The sequence below is a fragment of the Myotis yumanensis genome, unplaced genomic scaffold (genome assembly GCF_028538775.1).
Source record: "Myotis yumanensis isolate MYYU_CA2020_CCGP unplaced genomic scaffold, mMyoYum1.0.hap1 SCAF_9, whole genome shotgun sequence".
Classification (NCBI taxonomy): domain Eukaryota; kingdom Metazoa; phylum Chordata; class Mammalia; order Chiroptera; family Vespertilionidae; genus Myotis; species Myotis yumanensis.
The window spans coordinates 2,578,530-2,592,516 of NW_027223760.1; the positions used below are offsets into that span (position 1 = coordinate 2,578,530).

Genomic DNA, 13,987 nt, shown 5'->3' on the forward strand with positions numbered 1-13,987 from the left:
GATCCCCGCAGGCTATGCCGAGGGACCCCACCAGTGCACAAATCCGTGCTTCGGGCCTCTAGTATTTTCATAATGTTTTAGGAATGAATTTTCTCTCATGCCTCTGCCCTGTATTCAGACAACATGACAACATTTTGTTATTCTCCACTGACAAAAAAATAATTTAAAAAACTTTAAAAATCTCCACTGAATCCAATTGACAACTGGCCTGGTTTCCCTCGCTTCCTCTATGGTCCCGAAATTATGAAGCCTCTTTTGTGTTTCGAAATCCCCGATCTTCAGCGAGCCCGAGGGTGGAAGGAGAAGGCCCATAACCTCCCTAGTTCTCCTCACTCCCAGCCCAGGGACCTGCCGGACACCCCGCTGACTCACCTGAGAGTAGGTGGATGTTAAAGCTACTGATTCTTGTGGGGCCACAAAATGACACCCCGGGGGAGCGGGTGACTCACTCGCCACACCAGCTCCGTCCACTACCCCATGGAATTAATTTCTTGCTACTGTCATGGGCTTCAGTGCCCCGTGAGGAATGTTTTTACAACGAATGCCAAATTAACCCGACTGATTAGAGCTTTCCCAAGTTATTAATGGGATGTCACCTCCGCCTGGTCCTCTCTGTGGAGGCGACATTTCATGAAATAACCTCTTCTTGCTGGAAAGATCAATCTCCCTCCCTCACTGGCCTCGTGAATGCCGAGAAGGTGCTGCCTGCCCCCGTGGCCCCCAGGACGGGGTGAGCGGCAGTGCCCTTGGGGACACGTGATGAGGAGTGGCAGCTCCGCTCCCTGCTGGCTTTTGGGGACGGGCGGGCACCACTGGCCAGCCACGGACCAGGGGCTGGAAGGAGGAAGCAGGGCCATGAGCTTTTCCAGTTCCCCCAGCTTCAGTGAGATGAAACCCACACAGCAGTGAGAAGTTTAAGGTTTACCCAGTGATGAGCACAGAGCTCAGCTAACCCTCCATCCCCACATAGTTACCGTCTCCTCAGCCGGACAGGGGAAGGCAAGTTCTGCAGACTCACTTACATGTGGAACCTAAAGAGCCACACTGGCAGGAGGGGAGCGGGATGTGCTCACGAGGCTGGGGAGGGGACAGGAGGTAGAGGTCGAAGGGCACACGCTTCCCGTAAGAACTGCGGTTCTCAACCTGTGGGTCGTGACCCCTTTGGAGGTCGAACGACCTTTTCACAGGGGTCACCTAAGACCATCCTGCATAGCAGATATTTACATGACGATTCATAACAGTAGCAACATTACAGTTATGAAGTAGCAACGAAAATAATTTTATGGTTGGGTCACAACATGAGGAGCTGTATTTAAAGGGCCAGAAGGTTGAGAACCACTGCGTTAGAAGATGAGTAAGTTCTGGGATGGAATGCCCGGTGTTTTATAAGGGGTGGTTTTGTGGGGGGCGGGAGGGGGAGGGCAGCAGAGCAGGGGGCTGCCACACCCCAGGCACGCCTTTTCCAGACAGACAGATGCTTGCAAACCTACCCAGGGCTGAAGGCCCAGAACAGGACTTGGAGGTTTGCTTTCTGAACAGCATCCCTGCCCCCCAAGAACTGGGGGAGGCTCCTCAGGCGCCCCCAGGCCCTGCGCCGTGCCTGCAGTCCTGGCTTCACCAGGGCAGCCAGAGTCGTCTGACCACACCCCTCTCATCTGATACAATTCTCTTCTCTTTCTCCTCGCTTTGGGTTAGCCAAGGAATAGCCCTAATGCAGCAACAACAGAGCCACCATTTATCAAGCACTTTCTTCACTAGTAAACGAGGCTTTGTGCCACGTCTCTACACGGTTCCCGTAACCCACACAAGGCCCCCAGACTCGGTGACCGCCTCCTCTCGGTGACGGCGCGCCTTAGCGAGCGCCAGAGCTAAGATCTCAGGGCTGCCTTTGGGATCTGAGACCGGCGATGTGGCCGGGAGGTACAGTGGCCTCTCTGGACGATGCTTCTAGGTTCCAAGTCGGGCTGGTCCGTGTGTCTGCGGTCCCCTCCCAGCACGCCCGCCCCCGCCCCCCCCCCCCCCCCCCCCCCCCGCCACCACAAACACCTAGGGCTGGCTCGGTGCTGCAGGGTGTGCGGCACCCCCTGGCCCTTCTGTGTGCACTCTGCCGTACCCCGGAGCTGACGGTCCCCCAGGGCTCTGACCTTTCCCGACGCCATGCCTAGGCACACCCTCCTCAGACCTGGGGCCGTCTGCCCTTTGTCCCACTGAGCGAAGCTTTTTGGAGCTTGAAGAAGAACGCTTTCATCTCGAATCTCACGCTGAATTATTGACATTTGGGCAGCATGAATTTTTCACATTAATGGGCTATTTAAAAACATTTTTTCTTTAAAGCAGAAACCTGAGTGCTTTAAAGAAAAGGCCTTTCTCTTTTCTTTTTATTGACCCAGTGTGAGTACAGAAAACCTCCAGCTCTGAGTTTTCTTCATCCTTCATGACGCCTAATAAACGGGTCAGCACCCTGTCCTGGGGGCTGTGCCATGATGGGGGGTGGCATGCTAGAGAGAAACCACCTCCTTCGGTAAACGGGGCTGTGCCATGATGGGGGGTGGCATGCTAGAGAGGAACCACCTCCTTCAGTGAATGGGGCTGTGCCATGATGGGGGGTGGCGTGCTAGAGAGGAACCACCTCCTTCAGTGAATGGGGCTGTGCCATGATGGGGGGTGGCGTGCTAGAGAGGAACCACCTCCTTCAGTGAATGGGGCTGTGCAGGAGGCGGAAACACGCTGAGACTAAAGGCTCATAAGAATCTGGTTTGTAAAGTTTAGTTTCCTGAGATGGACTCAGTCCTTTCAGAGCCTCAGCTGTTACGTCCCAGGCCCGAGACATACCCCACAGAGGAGAGGGCGGTCCAGGACCCTAAGGAGGGTGCCCACGACTGGGAGCCAGGAGCACAGGTGTGGACGGTTTGGGTATGAACTTGGGGGGCTGGGTGGGAGGGGGCCTGGTGGACTTGGGGGGCTGGACAGGTTCACTGATGACAACAGGTAACCTGGTGAGTCCCCGAAGGAGCCGGCCGTGAGGGTCCGGGCTGAGATCTCCGCTGAGAGCTGACCTCCTGAGGGAGCATTGGGGAGCGGGGTGAACATTGAGACTGTGGCCTGGCGGTGGGTTCAGTTCTGGGTGTAATTTTGTCAAGATTGGAGGACGCACGAGTGTTGGTTAAGAAAAAGGAGCACACTCCGGCCAGTGCCCGCCTCCTCACCCCGCTGTGCTGGACAAGAGGTGTGGGCGGGGGACGGGCAAGGGAGGGTGGGGACGTCCCTGAGGGTGTCCGGAACTGAGGTGCAGGAGGAAGCTCTGCATGCAGGCAGAGTGCAGGCAGAGGGAACGGGGCCGTCCTACACAGAGAAGTCTGCAACAGCGTCTGTTCCGTGGGAGTCACTGTCGCACTGACTCCTTCCAGATGGAGAGGGAGGGGCGGGCGGCATCCCTTCACCAGTTCGCATGTATTTCCTCGTGGAACCCCGTTTCATGGGCCAAACCACCCCCTATTCTAGGCTCAGTAGGTAGCGTCTGATTCTGGAACCTGGAGACCCATCCTGAACACCTGAGACCACAGACCTGCACCATCGAGGGGGGCCGAGGCTCCGCGTGTCCAAGTCCCTCCTCCCTCCCCTCCAACAGCGCACGGAGGCCGGGCAGCACCGCCGACCCAGGTGACCCAACAGCGCACGGAGGCCGGGCAGCACCGCCGACCCAGGGTGTGATCTGAAGGCCCAACAAAATCTGCTCTGAACGTCAGACACTCATCAGAGGCCACGCTGCGGCCAGGAGCAGCTGCCTTTGACCCGCCTGGTACTGGGTGCCTTCCTCCTGTGGTGATGGGTCCGAGCCCCAGACATTGCGGAAGTCACTCCGCACAAGGAGGGTCAGTGTGTGGAGCCCGTGGTGGACTCTCACGCAGCTGCTCTCTGCTCCAGGGGGACACCCTCAGGCCATGGGGCCTCGCTATAACTAGGTCCATTTCCCTTGCGAGGTAGTTACCTTTTAGGATAAAGGGGCAACGAGGAACCTGTTAGTGTGTGAGGCCTGCTCACAGGTTGTGGGTTTCCATCCCAAGAGAAGGAACACCGGGGGCCTGTCCATGGGGAGCTGTCCGGGGGCCTGTCTGCGGGGAGGTGGCCTGGGGCCTGTCCGCAGGGAGCTGGTCCTGGGTCAGCTTTCCCAGCCAAGATGGCCAAGGACTCAGCAAACCACAGCACTGCCCAGACCCCTGTCCTGGTAAATCACGTTTTATCGGAACATGCGTTCCCCTTGTGTCTGTCCGTCCACCACTGCTTTCTCTCCACGGCAGCGAAGCGGAGTCGTGGACACGGAGGTGGAGTGGCCCGCCAGCCTGAACAGCCACCCGGCCCCTCGCGGAACACGTTGCAGGCGCCTCCACACAGGACGTGCTCTTGGCGGCAAGTTACAGCGTCTGCTCCACTCAGTACGAGAGCTGCACGGTGAAAACCTCAGCGTCCCCAAAGTGTGAAGACTCAGAAATTCCTCGAGCGCGTTAGCCGCCTCACGCGGGACGGGAACCCCTGAACGTGTGCCCAGATCCTGGCTGTTGGCCTCCGTCTAATCCAGTGGTTCTCAACCTTCTGGCCCTTTAAATACAGTTCCTCATGTGGTGACCCAACCATAAAATTATTTCGTTGCTACTTCATCACTGTAATGTTGCTACTGTTATGAATCGTAATGTTAATATCTGATATGCAGGATGGTCTTAGGCGACCCCTGTGAAAGGGTCGTTCGACCGCCAAAGGGGTTGTGACCCACAGGTTGAGAACCGCTGGTCTAATTGCTTCATGTCCACCGACTCCTGCGAAACTGCACTTGGTTCTCCGTACGTTGGAGCGTCGGGAAAGGTGGATTTGTCTCCTCGCCGTGACCGAGTGATGGATCGGCGTCCGCCCCAACGTCCTCCCCGCCCCGTCACACTTCCATGCCGGTCAGCTAACTGCTTTTCCAAAACTGCTGCCAGGTTGTTAGCATCAGGGACACTTCGGTGACAGCTCAAATAGTTTGTCACCCACATACTCCTGTCTCTTTAAGTCAATTCGAGGCAGTGGAATGAATACGCAACCAGGAAAGAGGTCTCCCTGTGGGGAGACAGTCCTGGCTTCATCTCCGGGACCTCGAGTGCACGCTCACCGCTCACCGAAAGGCCCGCTTCTGTGCCGTTTTAGGAAAAGGGTCTTTAAGTGCAGCTTGAGCCCGTCAGCTTCAAGATGCAGAAGGAGATGGCGACTTGAAGGCAGCAACCGAGACAAGTGACCTTCAAAACAGGGGGGAGGGGGCTTCCTGCAAGGGGGGAGGTGCAGTATGATCTCTGGAAATAAAGGGCTTAGACAATGTGGGCTGGAGAGGGAGCAGACGTGGGAGGTCCTCTTACCCCGTCCTCCCCTCAGTGCTCGGCCGGCTGACAGAGCCCGACAGTGGCAGAGCTGACCCGCGGGAACTCAGTGGGCAGCCTGGACCGAACCCCAGTCCTCCCCCCTCCCCCCTACTGCTCCCCCCCCCCCCCCGCCTCACTCAGAGCCTCTCACCAGGCCCCCGCCCCTCTGTGCCCGCAAACAGCTCGTGCTGCCAGTTGGAGTAGGAACCGTGAGGGCGTTGGGTGCAGAGCGTAGAGGTGCACCAGCCCTGGGATCCTGCACCCGATGCTGCTCCAGGGCTGGGGGCCGAGCCCAACTGTGACCACAGATCGACCTTCTTCACCGAACCCGCCAGAGAAAGGAGGCAGCGTTCCCACGGCAGCGCCAGTGCGGCGTGAGCAGCGCCAGGCCTCCCTCGCAGGCCTCACCATGAGCTTTATCTGAGTCACACCCACAGGGCCGGGGACCAGGCCCAGGACGGTGTACATGGAAGCCAAAGCAAACGCGGTTCCATTCCTCACCTGAGGACATTTTTTTCATTGACGTTTAGAGAGAGTGGAAGGGAGGGAAGGAGAGTGGGAAGAGATACAGAGAGAGAAACACTGATGTGAGAGAGAGGCATCGATTGGTCGCCTCCCACATGCGCTCCGACCCGGCCAGGGAGCGAACCTGAAACCCACGTACGTGCCCTTGACCAGGAATCGACCCCGAGACCCTTCGGTTCGTGGGCTGACACTCTAACCACTGAGACCACGTCCAGGGCCGATTCCAGTTTTAAGAGAATTCTCTATCGGGAAAGAAACCGACGTTTTACACGTGCAGAAACCCTGCTGTGCTGTCCACATGCCACTCACACACACAGACCAGTGGTGAGATATGTTCAGGCTACAAGGCGTCGCCTCCATCCCAGGAGCACGCGGCCGAGAATGCGCTTGCTTACCAGCTGCTGGCCTTTGGGGCCCCAGCCTGCGTACTGCAGCTTCGCGTCGCTCACCTCCGGCGGGTCTAGGCTCTGAGGGTCCCTGGAAAACACGACAAAGAGAGCAAAATGGTGGGAAGGAACGGAGAGTTAAGGGCTGTACTTTGTTCTGCCCCGAGCCTCTCTCCCCTCTGGCTGCCCCCCCCCCACCCCCCCCCCCCCCCGCCCCCGCATCACGCTCTCCAGTAGCCATCTCATCGGGACCAGGGTCTCCCAGGCATGTGAGGTGGACTCAGGTCCTCATGCTGAGCCCAAATAGCAAACGTTCCCCGGGAGAGAACCTGCAGAGGAATCTATGAACCGATTTTTAAAAATATTCAGAACCGCCTGGGGGGGGGGGGGCAGCACTGCTTTCAGCCCAAGACCTGGTTCATTGTCATTCAATGGGCTGAAATCCTCAGGGGTGTGTTCATGCATGAGAGAGAGAGAGAGAGAGAGAGAGAGAGAGAATGCATTCATTTATTTTGGTGTTAGTTCATGCTCTCGCCCCATGTTTCTGTCTTTCTCTTTATTTACTCATTTGTTTTAAAGAATCCACGCCAGGCTCCATATGAATCATGTCAGGGTAGAGATGGACTGGTAAAAAATGATTAAGGACAAACACAATGATCTGGACTTAACTCTATCCCAAAGCAATCACACAGTCCATTCTGACTTTGTGTATCTGAGCAAGAAGCAAGCAGCATACATCATGCTGACTTTTGCAGAGTACATTAGTGAATGGAAGTTTTTTTTAAAAATATATTTTATTGATTTTTTTACAGAGAGGAAGGGAGAGGGATAGAGAGTTAGAAACATCGATGAGAGAGAAACATCGATCAGCTGCCTCCCGCACACCCTGTACCGGGAATGTGCCTGCAATCAAGGTACATGTCCTTGACCAGAATCGAACCCGGGACCCCTGAGTCCACAGGCCGATGCTCTATCCACTGAGCAAAACTGGCCAGGGCATGAATGGAAGTTTACTCGTTCCTCTTCCTGAGCTGGGCAAAGGGTTGAAAGTTTCCCGACAAAAGCTGCCTTTGGAAAGAGAAAAGCCAAGAGCTGCTTTCCTGGCTCCTAACCTTTCAGGCTAAAGACATTTTAAAAATTAGCATTTTCAGTGTCCAATAATACATGTCTTCAGAATCTTCCTCATGGTGGGTAATATAAACATATAAAAGACCTTCACAGTTGTAGCAGAGTGTCTGACACATTGTAGATGCTCATACAGATTAACTGGATAATGAATACCGTGAGTGGAACCTCAGTTCGCGAATCTGCTTCGTCCTGGAAGGCTGTTCAAAACCCGAATCCTGCTTTCCTTTAGAAATAATGTAAATTGAATTAATGCCTTGCAGACCCCCAAGTGACCTCCTGTTTGAATGTTTCTCATATACAACACATGTTTAATATACAGTTTAATCTATAAATAAACACCTTAAAAACAAAAAGGACATGAAATGTAAATGAGGATTTGACAAAAAGGAAATGAAATGTACAGTAAAAAAAGAAAATCCACACGAATAAAAGACAAACATGCAAATTGACCGTACCTTTGCTAAGCCTTAAGCCACGCCCACCAGCCAATCAGAACAACTATATGCAAATTAACCCAACCAAGATGGCGGCTGGCAGCCATGGAGCTGGAGCAAGCAGGAGGCTTGGTTGCCCCAATGATGGAGGAAGGCAAGCTTCCCACAGCTGGCTCTGAGCTCCATTCAAAGCAACAAAGTTTCAATTATAGAAGGTAAATAAATCCCAGAATAAAAAAAAAAGAAAAAAAGGAGAGGCTGGGAGCTTCCATCGCCGGAGGCCTTGGCCAGCCTGAAAATGGCCATCAGCCCCTCACCCAGGCTGGCCAGGTACCCCAGTGGGGACCCTCACCCTAAAGGGGGTGTGACCAGCCTGCAAACACCCATCAGCCCCTCACCCAGGCTGGCCAGGCACCCCAGCGGGACCCCCACCCTGATCCGGGACACCCTTCAGGGCAAACCAGCTGGCTTCCACCCATGAACCAGGCCTCTATCCTATATAATAAAAGGGTAATATGCAAACTGACCCTAACAGCAGAACAACTGGGAATGACTGTTCAATATGACACACACTGACCACCAGGGGGCAGACGCTCAATGCAGGAGCTGCCCCCTGGTGGTCAGTGCGCTCCCACAGGGGGAGCTCTGCTCAGCCACAAGCCAGGCTGACGGCTGCCAGTACAGCGATGGTGGTGGGAGCTTCTCCTGCCTCCTCAGCAGCACTAAGGATGTCCGGCTGCAGCTTAGGCCTGCTCCCTGCTGGCAAGTGGACATCCCCTGAGGGCTGCCGGGCTGCCAGAGGGATGTCTGACTGCCAGTTTGGGCCCAATCCCCCAGGGAGCGGGCCTAAGCCAGCAGGTGGACATCCTCTAGGGGTCCCAGACTGCAAGAGGGCATAGGCCGGGCTGAGGGACCCCTGCGAGTGCACAAATTTTTGTACACTGGGCCTCTAGTTTAATAATAATGAGCAGTAACAAAAGCAAAAAACAGGAAAATATTCGCAGCACAATTTCCTGAGATGTTAGCAATGTGAGGTTTAGCAGTAAACTGACACACACTCGCACATTCTCTCCTTTGTTTGTTGCCTGAGAGACGCATGCCTGATCGCACAGGGGTCACTATGAAAGGGTGTAGGGTGAGAAGCATATTGTTTGAGATGGAGACGTTTGAGAACCAACGTTCCACTATAGAAGGATAGCTGGATGGATGGATATATGGGATACAGTTTAGTCACCAATGGATGGTTGGTTAGGGTCAGTACAACCTTAAACTCATATAACATTGAAAGATTTGTATTATTATTTTAATATATATCTTAAATTGCACAGTTATAATCTTTTTAAAAATGTTTTTACTGATTTCAGAGAGAGGAAGCAGGAGGGAGAGAAGGATAGAAAATAGAAATGTCAATGATGAGAGAGAATCATTGATCAGCTGTCTCCTGTACACCCCTTACAGGGGATCAAGCCCCAACCTGAGCATATGCCCTGACTGGGAATCAAACCATGACCTCCTGGTTCATGGGTCGAGGCTCAACCACGAAGCCAGGCTGGCCAGGCCACAGTTACATTCCTGAGGGCAGGGTCCTCGCTGGCATGAACCCTTCGCCTGGCCAACATTGGGGCTGGTTAGTCGGCGCTGTCTGTGTCTGTGGGCTCAGAAGCTCTGCCTGTGAAGAAGGACTTGGGTACAGAAGTCCTGCCGTGGGGACTGCGGGGCTGACTCGTCCTGAAACATGTGTGATGGATCCCACACCCAACTCACAGAGGCACTTCCACATACATGGTCCCACACATACGTCCTCAAAAAAGTCACAGGGAGATTTTTTTAAATAATAGGGGACACGTCATGTCTTCCGGCAGTGCACCGCGTGTCTACACCAGCCCACTGCCCAGGGAGCTCCTGCTGGAGGGGCCCTGGGAGGGCTGCGGGGGGGCGGGGGGAGGAGTGGAGCAAGTTCCCAAGGAATGTTAGCAAACCTACCATTTGTGTGATTTCATGGTTTCAGAGTATTTTCATAAACAAGGGGATTTCCTCATGGATTTTGTATGGGGAAAGGTTTTGTAAGGATGACTCACAATTCTGAAGCAATAACATAAGAGAGTGACACATTTGAGGACATAAACATTTTTTGAAAAATTACAGGACAAAACACGCAATGTTGAGCTGAAGGACACAGAGTGTTGGGGGAAGATGAAAAGTTCTGACAGTCTCAATGGGTGAATCCCAGGGCGTGGGAATTCTATCTCAATGAAGCTGGGACAGAGAGGAGGAGAAGGCCCCCCACGGTGCCCCCATGCCTGCTCGCGCTCTCTGTAGCTTCTGCCCTGTCCCTCCAGGCCCTGGTGTGTAAGGGCAGATGTCTGGTCGACATGATAAACACCTGTATGTAGCAAGCTCTCAGGGGAAAGCACACAGAGCTGTTCAGAGGATGAGAGGGGTGGCCTTGGACCCAGACACAGGCTGCGGTCCCAGTGATCTCCCTCCCAAGCTGTGTGGTCTTGGGGACTCACTAAACCTTTCTGAGCTTCTGCTTCCTTCTCTGGAATTTGGGGTCAGTCCGCTTGGGTTATTGCGAAGTTTTGTTTTGTTCTTAAATGTGTGTGTGTGTGTGTGTGTGTGTGTGTGTGTGTATTTCAGAGAGGAAGGGGGAGGGAGAGAGATAGAAACATCAATGGTGAGAGATAATCATTGATTGGCTGCTTCCTGCACACCCCCTACTGGGGACCGAGTCCACAACCCAGGCATGTGCCCTGATCGGGAATTGAACCATTACTTCCTGGTTTATAGATCGACGCTCAACCCCTGAGCCACACTGGTCGGGCATATCACGAGTGTTAAACGAGGAGATGAATGTAACAGCCCAGCCAGCCCCTGGGCCCTGGAGTGAGTCCAGAAGGGTCACTGCTCTGATGTCACTGCTGCTGCTGATGCCGGGGCCAGGGAGGGAGAAGAGCCAGGGATCCAATTCATTTGTTCATGTTTTCTCCAAAGTTAGATGGTCTGTCGTCTGAAGCACCTGTGATTCAGAAACCAGGCGATCTGCAGTGGGATGGCCGAGGGAGTCAGTCCCCGGGGCTGTGCCCGAGGGCCCCCGAGCTGGCGCCTGGAGGCCGGTCACCTGCACTTTGATGAGTGCATCTGTTTACTTCCTGTAGGTTTCACCTGACACCCGCACATTCATCAGCCTGAAGAGAGACGGTGCCAGCAACCAGCCCAGGTGGAGGAGGAGCGTGAACAGGCGAACAGGCGTGGGATCCGGCCCTCTGTCGCACCCGCCCCTCGGCCGCGTGTCTCACCCCATCCACTCTATGGAGGCGTGTCCACGCCCTGTTCTCTCCAGTACTTGAGAATGTGGAAGGTCACATTCACTTCCAGCCTATTGTGTGTGGATTTCTCTCAAGAGCTAAATAGCTCGGTCAAGTCTAAGAATAAGTTGAGCTTCTTAACTAATGTCTCCTCAAGTTTGCAACGTTCGGCAATGAACTGAACCACAGGCAGCCGGAGGCCTGTTAACATTTCAGTGGAAGAAGCACCGAATGAAAGGGTGGTGCTCGACCCGCGGGGCCTCTTCGTTCAATGACCGGTTTCACTGCGAACGCTCACGGGTCCCCAGGCCCCACTTGCTGTCACTCGCCAGCGTCGGCACAGACGGGCAGTCACGCTTCCGGTCCGTTCCGGCTATGCGTGCTTAAACCACTTGATTTTCTGTCTCTTAGAGGCAGCCATCACCAATTTGCTCTTTTCTATTCAGGCATCTCTTCCAAGGAGGGTTGGGAAAGCAGCCAGCGGGGATATTCGAGGGAAACGGTGGACAGTTCGGTGATAGGCAGTGGGAAATCAGACCATTTAAACACGGGCCCCACGGGCCTGACCCGTGAACTCTGAGTAGCTCTCACATGTGGGCTCGTGGGAAGCGGAGGGAGAAGGACTGCCCTCCGCACGTGAACACGGCCGTCCTCAGTGAATGTGACCTTCCAGCAGGCCCCCGCCTGAGCTTCAGGACAGAGGGTGGTTTAGTTAACAATGCATATTTAATAGGCCCCCTGTCCTCAAAGCATACATGGCAGAGAGAAGGCCCAGCCACACCTTGGCCGGCACACATGAACGCTGCTTTATTTCTGGTCCCAAATGCTTTTTGAAAACCTGGCGTTCCTCATCTCAATGGAACTCATTTCCTCGGAACCGGGCAGCTTTCTGGCGGCGCCCCTGAGTAGGAAGTGCGAGGGCCTCTGTGCCGGGGCTGAGGCACAGGCGGGACACTCACCTGTGGGATCCAGGGAGTCCGGCTCCAGGTGGAGGCTGCATAGTGTGTTTCAGCCACAGGCCCAGCCAGGTCTCAGCTGACCGCCAGGCGGGTCAGGCCTGGCCTCCACGCTGCCCAGCGGATGCCCAGGAGGCGAGATGACCTGGCCTGTTGCCCCATGAGAATTGCAGATTTATGCGCACGATTATAAAGCACTGAACCTGGGGCAATCTGGTACATCAGCGTGAGTACGGGGCGAATAAGGAGAAAGTGTAAGCTGTTTGGGACCAAGTGACCTTCACTGCGTCAGGTGGTGCAGACACACAGCTGTGTCAGGGGATGAGCCCCCTCTCTGTTCTCCACGCCATTCTGAGTGCAGAGCAGAGGAGGGAAGGCGAGAACTCCCGCCCCGAGCGTTCTCCCCACTCGGTGAGCGCAGTGACTGTGGGAAGTGGGGCGTCACAGCCTCCTTCCGAGATGCCTCCGCTCGCCACAGACACCCCTTCCTCCCCCCTTCGTGCAGCCCCCGGCCCCGTGTTATCTCCGTCCTACTCTCTGTACCCCTCTTTCTCACCTTTTCTATCTACACGTTAGATGCTGACACGCATGTTGTCAAATGTTTGGGGACGTCGTTGGGCCATGGTGGGTGGACGATGAAACCGGCCTCCGGGTGGTTCTGAGGGAGGTCAGAGCGTGTAGATAAGGCGCTGCCAGCACTTCGTCTGCAGGACAGGGTGTGAATGCGTCCGTGTGGTGAGCGAGGGGTTGGTGTGTCCCCAGCCGTTTGGGACGGGCAGTGGGAGTGTCCGTGACAGCCCGGGTGCGGGCTCAGGGTGGAGACGCGGGGATGTGGTGAGCGTGGCCTTGCGTCAGAGGCTGGGAACCGGCGTCCACATGTTGTATTGAAGGAAGTGACTCCGCTGCCCCTGGATCTAGTCCCCTCAGCTGGACCTGGGTCTCCAGGCATGACCTTCCGCAGCAGACAGAACCCTTGCTGGGAGTGGCTTCTCCTGCCTCTGGGCCCTCGGCCGGCAGCGGGTCACTCGGGCTCGGGCTGGTCGGTGTTGGCCCGTGACCGAGCTCAGAACCGGGAGCCCGGAGCCCCAGCCCAGCACCTGTGTCCTGTGTCCAGTGCACTGAACCCCGGGCCTGCTCACTGTGTTGTCCACCTTTAATGGCTGCGGAACACACCAGTGTCGGCCAGACATGCAGCTGGCAGGGCATACTCAGCACGCCGCCGCTCCTTGGGGAGCTGGTGTCCAGCTCTGATATAAAGGGGGGTGTCGGAAGCCAACCGCGCCCTCCCCGCAGAAGGGGCCTGAGGCCTGGCCAGGAGCCAGGTCAGAATGTGGGCTTCCTGCTCAGACCGCCTGTCCGGTGGGGAAGGCTCCGGGCCCTCCCGCTGGCCGTGAAGCAGCAGACAGACCCCACGCAGGACCAAGTCCCTGGACACACACATTTTTGGACGCAGTCCTTTCCAGGAGGTGAGATTCTCAAAAAGAAACACCCCCCCCCAGCCCCGCCCCCGAACGCCTGAAATCTGCCCCAGAAATAGGACCAATCCCAGGGCCAGAGCCCTCTTAACTGCCCAGGCCCCGCGCACGCCCTCCCCCGCCTCCCGCCCCCACACCCACTCAGCTGACTCCCGCTTCCTCCACAGGTCAGCCATTTGAGCAGTGCTGCAAAGGGAGAGTTTGGGGGACGAGAGACGCAGTCAGGTCAGGTGAGAGGAGGCCCCAGCCTCGGGGTGGATGGACAGGATGGGTATCGGGGGTAAAAGCCCGAGCCCCATGAGGCTTTTACCAAAGGGGGAACTACACAGCACAGCACTTTGGAGAACAGTCTTGCAGTTGATCAAGTTAAACACCCATTTTCTGTACG

At 55.5% G+C, this 13,987-nt stretch overlaps 1 protein-coding gene across 3 annotated transcripts in view; it reads right to left on the reverse strand.

The window, feature by feature from the left end:
• DPP6 (dipeptidyl peptidase like 6) overlaps positions 1 to 13,987 on the reverse strand; it is a 592,252-nt gene that overhangs the window by 130,281 nt on the left and 447,984 nt on the right. For all 3 annotated transcript variants that reach the window (XM_070423592.1, XM_070423590.1, XM_070423591.1), the window contains exon 7: positions 6,308 to 6,389. In XM_070423592.1, the coding sequence (XP_070279693.1) occupies positions 6,308 to 6,389 (82 nt within the window). The remainder of the gene's footprint in view (positions 1 to 6,307; positions 6,390 to 13,987) is intronic.